This window comes from Aythya fuligula, chromosome 1, assembly GCF_009819795.1.
Source record: "Aythya fuligula isolate bAytFul2 chromosome 1, bAytFul2.pri, whole genome shotgun sequence".
Lineage (NCBI taxonomy): Eukaryota > Metazoa > Chordata > Aves > Anseriformes > Anatidae > Aythya > Aythya fuligula.
In genome coordinates, this window is record NC_045559.1 from 53,089,117 (window position 1) to 53,101,611 (window position 12,495).

At 34.2% G+C, this 12,495-nt stretch overlaps 1 protein-coding gene across 10 annotated transcripts in view; it reads left to right on the forward strand.

Annotated features, from left to right (window-relative positions):
• PPFIA2 (PTPRF interacting protein alpha 2) overlaps window positions 1-12,495 on the forward strand; it is a 325,957-nt gene that overhangs the window by 239,311 nt on the left and 74,151 nt on the right. For all 10 annotated transcript variants that reach the window (XM_032186559.1, XM_032186593.1, XM_032186585.1 and 7 more), the window contains one exon: window positions 7,253-7,369. In XM_032186559.1, coding sequence (XP_032042450.1) covers window positions 7,253-7,369 — 117 coding nt within the window. The remainder of the gene's footprint in view (window positions 1-7,252; window positions 7,370-12,495) is intronic.

A 12,495-nucleotide genomic window follows, 5' to 3' on the forward strand; every position in this document is an offset into this window, starting at 1 on the left:
CCAAGTTAAAAAAATAACAAATAAAAAAAAAAACACTGTATTTTTCCTTCCCCATACTGAGGCCCCAAGGGGGCTCTTATTGCTGAATGTTTCAATCCCTACCTTGAAAAGTTATTTCTGCAATCTGGAAAGTTTTGGTGTTTTTTTTTTGTTTTGTTTTGTTTTTTGTTTTTGTTTTTGTTTGTTTGTTTGTTTGTTTTGTTTGTTTGTTTGATTGTTTTTGGTTTTTTACTTTTGTTTTCTCAATGTGTGGCTAATGTTGCTTACAATGCTGCACAGTCTGTAGTTATTTCAACTGTTGTGGAAAAAAAAAAAGTTTATAATTGTGCTTTTAAATATAACTGTTTGGAAAGCTCAGAACCTCTACTGCTGAGTGGAAAATCTAAAGAATTTTGGCATTAAAGACAACTTCAAGAAGAATAATTTTTATCTGTTGTTTTAAAAGGTTCTTTATGGATTTATGATGAGTTTGGTTTATTAAGTCAGAATGTGTGTTTGTTAATGTCTGTAAAATTCTGGAAGGTTTTAATTAATTTCATCTTATAGAGCGACAGCTCCAAGATTCTGCATTTGGTTGTCTGTTAAAAAAGTAAATCTCAGAATCACAGAGTCATCTAGGTTGGAAGAGACATAAAATAAAATTTGTTTCTTTGCCTTAATATATAGGTGAAGTTTTCATTATTTGACAAAAATTGGTGAATCTCAGACTTTGAGCTGCTGTTGTCTAGTGAATGGTGAGAAGGTGGTTAAGTCACACACACATCCTCCCTGTGTTTTTCAGAAGGACTTTTCAGAAGTTTGTATTAAGAAAAAGATTCCTTGTGAAGGCTTAGATGGCAGGGATCTGAACATCTGCCAAAATAACCTAAGTTGGTGCCTTGTATCACAGTTGTAGGTTCTGAAATCAAACAGGTCTTGCTGAAACATGGATCAAGCTGCTAATTCAGAGAATATTTTGCAGTGCTCCAAGTATGACTTTTCATCACAGCAGGTGCTGGGTTGGTACCTCTGCTTCTCACGGTGAAAGCCTGTGATCCAGCTGCCTTCGTACAGGCCTGCAGTTGCAACTGCTGTTGTGCTCTTAGCTGGGCGACTCTGTGGCTTGGCACATGCAAGGTTTCCTCCAGGAGCTTGCGAACAGTGACAATGTGATGTAACTTAGAATTGGTTTCTTCCATGCAAAATATGTTTTATTATGCCAAAATTTACACAGAGAAAGTGGATGTGAAATACCAGAGACCTAACACAGACCTGGCATTGCCTGGCAGGCCTCGAGGTAGACCTGCTGTGGCCCCCACTGCTTGCCCTGGGCATTCAGCCATCCTTTTCTTATGGCAGAGCCATTCCTCATGTAATATCGGTTCCCAGCAGCTGCCTCAGCTGGCAATTGCTGCCAGTGCCTCTTGTAACTCTTTTAGCAGATTAGTCCATTTTGATCTCCAGTCTCTCCACTGAGCTAGCAGTGCTAAGGCTTTGATGGCCTCTCCCCAACAACAAGAACCACTTCTGTGTCTAAGGGAATACTCTTTGACTGGGTCATGATTTTGCCTTTCCTGCCCGGTTTCTTATCTTATGCCAGGCCAGGTAACTCAACATAAACAAATGCACAGGGAATGAATGTTAGGTCTTCAGGCATGTACAACTTAGGCATCATTAAAAATGGAAGTTTTCAGTTGGAATATGTTTATAGACTAGAAATAGCTAATCTTTTTGCCAGAAAAAGATTAAAAATCTCAGTAAACTTTTGATTTATAGGAAAAATATAACTGCTTGTTCAGATCACTTGCAACTGTATTATAAAGGGAGATTTCCATTGAAATCTTTTCTTACCAGTTTGAATACTTATATACCTATACAGAGTTTTTGCCTGTGATTTCATGAGCTGTCTGTCTTGCAACCTAACAGTAATTTATCCTGTGTTGTGAATATATGCAAAAAAAAATGCAGGTAAGTGTACACTATGCAGTACTATAATTGCTACTATTCAGCAATCATGAGGCTGCAAGTGATTACATAGGAGAGGGATAAAAAAGCAGGAAAGCAGTGGATGGAAAGATACCACTTTGATAATTTGTTTTGCTTTTGGTTTGTAAATTACAATAACTTTGTAGATTGGAGCAATCTGATAATAAATTTCAAATATTTGTCCCTTTAACCTGTGAATAGGTTTCCTCTGCACTTTGAAGAGTATTTACCCTCTGTCTTCAACAGAAAATGTGTTCCTAACATAAATATCATTCTTGAGATATCTGGACCACTAGTATTTTAATCTTCCATTGTGAGGGCAGTTATGAAGACAAGTGAATTAAAGATTACAAGGAGTTAAGTATCACAGCAAAGAAAGTGATAGAGATACTTCTGTAGGTAGTAGAGGCTTAGAACCAAATATGATCTCTTAGAACAGTGGAAGCAGTCATTTTTAGCTACCAATACAAAACTGTAACATTCCCTGCCCTCATAGTGGAGAATGCATTTCTGTGCCTTGGATATCAGCATTCCTGGTCTTGCATCACACAAAACTGTGTTCAAGTGCGAAGTTGTGAATGGCATCTCCTGGGCATGCACTTATGCTGCTTCTGATATCCTGCTGATAAACTCAGACTGCAAGGATGTAGGCACAAATGTCTTAAAGTACTGCACCTAAATCTGTCACACCTCAGCTGACAGAGTCATTAAAATTACAGTAAAATTTGAAACTATCCAGTGGTTTTCTAATTAAATATTCAAAGTCTCTTTTGAACAGAATTATTAAAAGATTTATTTTTACTCAAGAAGAAATACAATTAAAATTAATATTTTGACATATCTGAAGTTTTTATGCAAGTTCTGTTCTTACAATTTACAGCAGGCATTCTGGTGACCCCCATTGAATGAGGGGCATCCTTTCTAAACCTGCTTTGAGGAGCACATAAAATATGACATAATTGCCTTTGTTTGGTTTTAAATGTCCCATGACAAATTCTCTTTTCATAATACCTAGCTTTTACTCAGATTCACAAAAGGTTCAATTTGTTTTTTAATGAAAAGATTTTGCAGGTGTACATTCCATGCTGTGTCTTTCCTCCCTCAAAGAATGAAAGAAGTACAATGTATTGTTAATACAAGATCCTGATGATACACAAGAGTGATTACCATTATAATTCTTTTCAGAAGTTATATATAAAATGTCAAGAAAATTCACATGCATTTCTATCCCTGTAACTAAAATAAAATATTAATAATGACAAATCCTGTCATTATTCCATCATAGTACAATTAAAATAATTTCAATCAATCATCTCATTTAAATGTCTCTTAAATGTCTAACCAGTGGCTTCTGAAATGCTGTGTTGAAATTAATATAAATTAGAAATATAATTTGGAAAAAAAAAAAAAAAAGTGCATTTATGCTTATGAATTAGGATTTAAATTCCATTTAGGTAAACAGCATAGGAAACCACCCCAATCTCTAAACATCCTTTTTTCCATGTGCTACACCTAATTATTACCATATAAAATGATAGACATTAATTAAACCTTCACATAAGCTATCTCTCTCAAAATTAAAGCAAAGTCAAAAGATGGACTGGGAGTTTAAATTATGTTCTCAGTAGACTGAAATCTGATATTTAACATTGTTTAAATATAGACTGTTATGATAAAATAATGTAGGAGGACATCCAAGTAGTCAGTTTCACTGTTCTCTGAAAGACTTAGATAAGAGCTGGATGGAAAACTGACATAATATGTTCACAAGAAGTTTGGCTTATCATACCATCCATGTAGAAAGAAACACATTTTTGACTGGACTATTTCAATTTAAGAAAAATATAAAAATAATAAAAATAAAAACCTTGTAGGTCTGTCAGCTGTAGCAAAGTAAAAAATGGGAATCGGAGTTTAATTGGCTAGAACAGATTTGTTTCAATGTTGAAAGATCAAAGAAACAAGTTCAATAGTTTAAGGTAGGAAAAGTATATAAAAACTAGCTTTTCAAAGGCCTGAAATCTTTGACATTTTGACGCCAAAAAAGATCTAACATTCTGTAAGTGATCCAGCTCCTTGCTGTTTTTAGGGGACTGTATAACACTATATATGTTGTTTAGAGCTTCTGTTATCCACAAAAATTAACTAGTTCTAAAATTCGTAAAGTTAATAATAAATTAAAAACTTTGAAGTATAAAAATGAAATAATCAAGTAAAAAATATTTCACTGTTTTAAATATCAGAAAGAATCCTACAGAAATAAACACCTGTAATATTTTAGCTTTGTGTGTTTATTAATTAATTTAAATATCTTTATATCTCTACATACAAGTGTATATTCCATGGAAAACAAAATTAAAACAAGGTGATTACAGTAATTACATTTAAATCCTTTACTGGCAGATGGTTTTAAATACCATTTAAATAACAAAAACATTGAAGAAAAAGTCAATAGAGAAATTGATTATGCAACTATTTAAAAATCAGAATAGTATTTTATTTAGCCTACATAGAGGCCTTATACTTTTGAAAGCATATAACTAAGTTTATTTGTCTGTACTGTTATACACACTGAGAGGAAAAAAAGCATCCATGAGGTAACTGGAGCAATTTTCCCCACCACATCTGAGGAGTGGGCAAGACCAACTATACTGTATTATAGAATCATAGAATGGTTTGAGTTGGAATGGACCCTAAAGATCATCTAATTCCAATCCCCTGCCACAACAGGAACACCTCACGCTGGACCAGGTTGCTCCCATCCAACTTAGCTTTGAACACTTCTATGGATGGGGCATCCACAGCTGCTCTGGGCAACCTGTTCCAGTATCTCACCACCCTCACAGTGAAGAATTTCCTCCTAATCTCTAATCTAAACCTACTCTTTTTTAGTTTAAAGCCATTATTCATTGTTCTGTCACTGCAATCCCTGACAAGGTGTCCCTTTCCAGCTTTCCTGTAGGCCACCTTTAGGTACTGGAAGGCAGCTATAAGATCTCCCTGGAGCCTTCTCTACTCCAGGCTGAGCAACCCCAACTCTCTCAGCCTCTCTTCACAGGGAAGCTGCTCCAGCCCTCTGGTCATCTTTGTGGGCCTCCTCTGGACTTGTTCCAATATGTCTATTTCCTTTTTGTGCTCTGGTCCCAGAGCTAAAACAAGACTGAGATCTCACAGGAGCAGAGTCAGGGGGAGAATCACCTTCCTCGACCTGCTGGCCATGCTTCTTTTGATGCAGCCCAGGATACAGTTGGCTTTCTGTGCAGCAAGCACACATCGACAGCTCATGACACGCTTCCTGTCAACCAGCACCTCTAGGTATATATAGCATAATAATACATGGTATATAGTGTATATACAGTATAACAATGGTATAGTATAGGAATATATCGTATATACAGTATAGTAATGCTATACTACAGTATACTATACTAGCAGCATACTTTTGGTTCATAACATGATCTTTTTCCTTAAATTTCTTTACTTCCTTGATGGAATTAATTTTGCCTCTATTTAGCCATCATAATGCAAGCACCTAAATTTAAGATAATCACAGGTTTTCAGTCAGGAGAAAAGATATGCATGTTGTTCATCCCACCTCTTTCAGACACAGAAGACCTGCTGACAGTGTTTCTCTCTCCAACTTTTACAGAAGGGATCAGATAACCACTTTAATCTCAGCATTCAGCACTTTAGCTTTTCAGTTATCCTGCTCTGTGCCAGCCAGATAAATTCAAGATTTTCAGCTCAGCTATTGTATTTGTGCCTTAAGCCAATGGATGATACAGGATACCTAAGGGCATTTTTGCCCTGAGTATGCTCTGTTGTGGGGTCACAGGCCAGGATTTCAAGAAAAAGTTTTTACGTGTAGGAAATGTACCCAGAATATTCTTCTTGTAATTTATAGTATAAGATACACATTAATAGTAACAATGGCTTATAGTATAGTAACACACCCAGCAATGTTCTACTTCCAAGCTCTGAGGCACCCTGAGCTGTCAACTACAAAATCACTCTTATATTGTGTTCACAGTAAATTAGTTATCTAAAGCCTGGAATTATAATGAGGTAATGAATAGCTTCTCAGGAAGTAGAGAACTGTACAAAGGTCTGTAGAGACCAACATGCCTGTGAGAAGAAAGCAAGGTTAAGGAACATTTTTTAGGTTTTAGGGTATCTTCATCGTATTAAGCCACAACATTTAGAAAGTTCCAGCTAGAGAACTAGTATTCTAGATTTAAATTTAAATCCACAACTCTTTTTCATTCTTCTAAAAGAATATATATATATATATTATTGTGAATTTTCAATTTATTTGACTGAGTTTGGCAAGGCTAGTAGGGATCCAAATTTAGACTTAAGATAAAAAGCTATCTTAGGACTTAATTATGGGAGTACTAACATCCCTGCAATTTTACACTCACTTCAGATTCAAGTGACGTTGAAATATGTTACTGTGGTCTGGTTCAAAAGCTTTGCAAGTGTGCTAAATAGGAAAATAATGTCTGTAATAGTGATTTAGAAAAGTAATCTAAAAATTTGAGGACCACATTCAGAAGCTAATGAGGAAAAAACTATGTGATATGTTTTATCATATCTTAGGAGGTAGTACTTGGACTTGAACTGAAGGTTCTGACTGTCCAGTTTTCAATAATTATGATGGTATTCATGCACATTTATTTTTATTAATGTCTTCTGTTAATTTAATTTAAGCACATATGACTTCATCCTCAAGAATATTACCCTTTTCTTTTTCAAAACAGAATTTAACATGAAAACCACTAAGAATTATATCAAATATTGTTGCCTTATAGGGTTAAATAATATGTAGGTAGTTGAAAAGCTTACTGAAGACAAGACATACTTTGTAAGAGGTATGTTAAGCTGGATTGCATAAACATAAACACATAAATATAACGAATATGTATGTTCTTATTTCTCGGACGCAGTACTACTGAGTTTTATCAATACTGAATGCTAGTTTGGTAACCATTGTGTTCAATGTGAAAGAATAATAAAGATAGAAGATAAAGCAAGACATAATGTTGAATATCCTGACATTCTGTCATTCCTTTGTATCCTTAATGCTCCTTAATCATTAATAATATAAGTTTGTTTGCTTGTTTGCTGTGTTTGTTTTTTTAAAACCTCTCTGCATGTATAGACCTAATATTGCAGATGCTACAAATGGCCAATTTGGTATCAAAATGTCACTAGATTTAACAAACTGCCTGCTAAGTGATTTTTGGTTTTCTTATACATATGACCATTTCCTTTCTATCTTTTGCAGATTGTAGCTTTGCGCGAACAAAATGCACACATTCAAAGGAAAATTGCAGCTGGTGAAGGGCCTGCTGAATCAGAGCATATTGAAGGAATGGAGCCAGGGCAAAAGGTTCATGAAAAGGTAATAAAATACTATTTTTCACTGGAGCACACAATCTATATAAGAACTGATTCAGTTTAACACTGTAATGTGAATATAGTGTAAGTGTAATGTGAATATATTGTAAGTATAATATGAATATTTTATGGGACTTCCATTTACAATATTGTCTGCCCACTGAAACTAATGTCAAACAATGAATTTGTTCACGTGAAAAGCAAGTGCAAATGGGCAGGTCTTAGCTCTTTGATCAGATATTGAATTAGCCTACAGATTATAGTAAACTTTTATTTTATTTGTTTGTTTGTTTGTTTGTTTTGCAAAATGCTGCAGTTAAGGATAATAACTCCTGCTGAGTGGTCCTCCCTATGTCATAGGCAGAAGAGCAAGGTATAATTGTATATATATACTAGGGCATATATGCATAAAGGGCATATATGCAAAAACTGCTGCCAATATAGTCCATCAGGGAATGACAAAGAGACCTAAAAACTAGAAAAACATGTTTTCCTCTGTGTTATGCATTGACATGTTGCAGGTTTATATCCTTGCTCATACAGAGAAAAGTGAAGAGCTTATTAATTAACATATTTTCAATACAAAATAGCTGTATAGAAGTTAGGCTATTTGCCCATTTAAGGTTGAATGACAAAGACAAGTTAGAGAGTATCTGATTTAGAAATAAGGATTTCCTCTGAATCTTAGTTTTCCAGATGGATAAAAAAGTTGCATATCTTCTCTTGATTCACAGTTATTAAATAAATATGCAAGCATAATATAACATTTTGCAGACAGTTGAATTGAGTAAAGTTGCTGCTTGGATCTCTAGTTGTGTATTTTTTATAATGACATGTGATGAACAGTGGCATAAATCATACTTAGAAAAATAATACACATTATTACTTATTTAGTTTATAGGTAATCCAATTTATTAGAGTGTACTTGCACTGCAGGCATTAGTTTATATGTTTTGCAGATTACTATGTAGATGTATTTTTCAAGTTATCTATGTGGTTGAGAAACATTTAGTAAATAAATACTGTTCACTTTTTTTCTTCTTCCTTGAAAAATCTTACCGTTTGACACATCCACGATTTAATAATAATAATCCACCTCACCTTCCTGAAACTACCTAAATTTTTCTTGTTGAGATGAATTAAAGGCTTGTTCTTTTGCTCCTTATAGTAATGAAAGCATTATTATGAATATGGAGAGCACAAGATGCTATGTTGACGCTGGATCTGCCAGTTAGGCAGTGTGGGAATGTTACAAAGCTGCAGCAAGGAGGTTCAGACCAGATATTAGGAAAAATTTCTTACCATGAGGGTGACCAAACACTGGAACAGGCTTCCTAGAGAGGTGGTTGATGCCCCAAGTCTGTCAGCGTTCAAAAGACGTTTAGACAATGCTCTCAATAACATGCTCTAACTTGTGCTTAGCCCTGAAGTGGTCAGGCAGTTGAACTTGGTGACCTCTGTAGGTCCCTTTCAACTGAACTACTCTACTCTACTCTGTTCTATTCCATTCCTTTTCACTCCTTTCTGTTCCTTTGTGTTCCATTCCTTTCCATTCCAATTCACATCATCTGCACTAGTTACTTTCTAAATTTCTAACATTACCTTTGTGCCCACCATTAATTCCTTCTTAGTTCGTAAATAGAAGTCCTCACTTTGAAAAATACTTCAGCTTAAGCCTGTACACTAAACATTACTTTTAAAATGTCCATCAACTTCAGCTGTAGGGATGAAGGCCAATAAACTATGATGTAATGGTTTGTACCATCTCTTAATTCAGGAGACCAGGGTTCAGTTTCAGTCAGACAGAGTAGTTCCTACATTTCAGGTTTCCACTTTTCACAGCTGATATATAGGTAAAACTTAAATAATACCTTCAGCACTATTTGGACTTCTCAGGAGGCACATACATGGTAAAATGTACAGTGAAGTAGAGCTTGCTCAGATTGTGACAACAGTTAGTACCAAACAGATATAGGTCATTAGAGGATCTCTCAGGTACAAGTTATCTGCAGAAAGAGTTAGTCAGCCCTGGAAAATATGCAGACTAGACTCTTTTAGGAGATTTAAGTGTGTCCTAAATTTAACCTCCATTCTGAAGCTGGAATAACTTTTTGTGTATTTATGAAAAACATGTCATCGTTGGTTCCAGCTATGCTGAATGGTTAGTATATTCTCATGAAAAGAAAGAAAAATGAAACAAACAAACAAAAAAATATGACTGCATTTTACAGCAACACGGAAATATTTTATATTACTTCAGTGCTTAGAAAAAGTGCTGAAGGAAGTTATTAAATATTTTTAAAGCACTTCCTAGAAAGAGGATTTAAAGAACAGTCCAAGAACTTTCCTGGGACATTTTTATACGTTTTTTACATTTATACATGTAACATTTACACATGTAACATTTACATTTTTTACACTTACACTTTTATACATTTTTATACTTTTTTTTTTTTTTTACATTTTTATACATTTTTATAAGACGATAAATTTGGCTCAAAAAGAAATTGTTCTAATATACCATAAAGTGATTTCTATAAAGCAGTGGCTGCTTAATGATATTTTTTAAACTGAGCAGTAAGGTAAATCAAGATAGTTAATCTTTAAGAAATAGAAACCATATTAGTGGTGATGGATTGCAATCATAAATGGAGGCTGATTTTCAAGTATAATTGAAACATTTCAAAAGAAAATAATGGTAAAATAGAAGTAATGAGAATTACTAAGTAGGTATATTTATTATTTTAGAAAACAAAAGAAAAAGAAGAGAAAGAGTAAATCACTTTCAGATATGATCTTGAAAAGTCCAAACTTCTTTTGCCCCAAATTGCTTTCAGTTTGAAGGAAAATTGGTCAAAATACCCTAAAAGTAAGATTTTCCTTGCTAAAATATTCATTAAATATTGGTGTACCTGAGCTTGTGATTGAATTTCAGGCACCATTTACCATACGTAACTGGAGCAAGAAATAAGAACGAGTCTCAGATACTGATAGCAGGCACAGTGTGTTCTCATTTCTTGCTATAAACTATGGTGCCATTATGTGGTGCTTTCTGGACCCCCCAAAATAAGACACTGAGTAGCTCATTTTCAAATAAGGTCATTATTCCTTGCTGATACTTATTTTAGCATTCATACAAGTCATGGGAAATGAGTTATTCATTAAAGTGGAATGTTTTCAGAAATTTTCATGTGCAAATTGAGAAGGATTGAAATTACTTTGGAAAACATGTCATTTTCTGATGTTTGTATACCTTACATATCAACCATTATAGCATGTCCTTCACTTATAACAGTGTGTTTCAAAATTCATTGCCTATTTCTGGCCCATATTGGACAGTATTCCAGAGTAAGTTCCATGCTACAACTTTTAATTCAAACATATAACAAGTCATTGCTATAATCCTTCTGAAGTTAATAGAGTTTTATCAGAGATTAATTTATGTGGGGAATTATTATTTTTATTCTCACAGACACCTTGTATGCAAAGGATGGCTCCTGCCTGACTAAGCAATTTTATGCAGATATCATTACACTGAAGGCACATAAGCTAAGTGTGTACGTGCAGTGTAGATCAGGATGTTTCTCCTTGAAAAAGCACTGTTCCTATTTTTAAATTTAATTGCTTAATTGCTCTGTAACCACAGCCTATAAACACTGGCAAAAAACAAAGTCAATTTGTTCCTATTTATTGCCTTTATATATATACATCCCACATCAATACTTATAACCTGTATATATAACCTATACAGGTACCTATAACCTGTATATATATAAAACCTGTGTTCCTTTACAAGGAATTCAGACCTGTATATAATTACTTTTTCCTGTATTAAACAAGTATAGTGCCTCATCCTATGCCTTAGGCACTCACATTCACCTCATTTAAGAATCACATTTTTTTCTTCTTTTTCATGACACTAATGTATTCCAATAATTAAGTGAAACACCTGCAGTTTATAAATACTAAAATCTGTTAAAAAATTGACAACAGTTATAGACATTGCATCCTGTAGGAATAAAAAATATTTTGCCAAACTAAACTCAGAGTAGGCTAATCAAATTAGTTTGCAAATCAAATAATATTAAGAGGAAATAGTATCTAAAACATAGCAGGTTTCTTTAACATAGCAGTTATTGGAATCTGTTCCGTTTCTTGTACTTGACTATTTTTGGATCTTCTGATCACTTTGGTCTGTAGCAAGCTGAAGAAGAAAACTTCTAGCTTCTACTCACTAATTTATTTCATGTGTGCTCCTTTACTCTTTCATTTTAATTGGCAGCATAGTGGAGCAGCAAAGAATGGAGTGAAGGCAGGGCACAGGCAGCCCTCATTATAAGTAGCGTTTTAAAGAAGACTGTAAGAATTTAACACTTATTATCAAAGGGATGTTTGTAACAGAGAGAAAGTTTGTTGTAAAGATTTCTTGTTTGCTGTTTAAATGTAATGACGTAGCATGATGTATAAAAATAAAATAGTGGGAGACACAATCTTTATCCCAAAGCATTCTAAATTTAAAAAGTAATACACGTCAGACAAAAAAAAAATAAATAAAAATTAAAAAAAAATCAGATGATGGGTTAGTTTCCAAGCAGTATCTTTTGGGCTTTCTAATAGACAGATATCTTTCTAATAGACCCTTTCTGGATTAATATTGATACCCTAATTTAAAAAGTGTGTGCTGAGGGAGTCTTAATGAAGATTGATGGCTTGACGCAACTGGAAAGATAAGGAATTTTCAGAACAAAAAGAAAAATGGGAAAAATGCTGCAGCTGGGACTAAAAGTCTTTATAAATCTAAGGAGTCAGGCCTATGCTGGGAGTATCCCTAGTGGAATAATATGCAATATTCTCTGTGAAAGAGGCTTTAGGCAAATATTCTGTGAGTACTGTTCTGCTCAGTAGCTGAGTATGTTTGTATGATTATGAATATTTAGTGCTCATTGCTATGGCATAGACATTTTATGATACTGAAAAGCTACATTACTTTTACATTATTTACATGATAAATCTGACTTTCTGTCAGCTCTTTTTTGTCTGTTCGATATAAATTAACTTGTCTTTCAGTCGTGGAAACTTATTTTTCCTTTCACCTAACGGAAACCCCTATATCAGGCCTGTTAAAATACT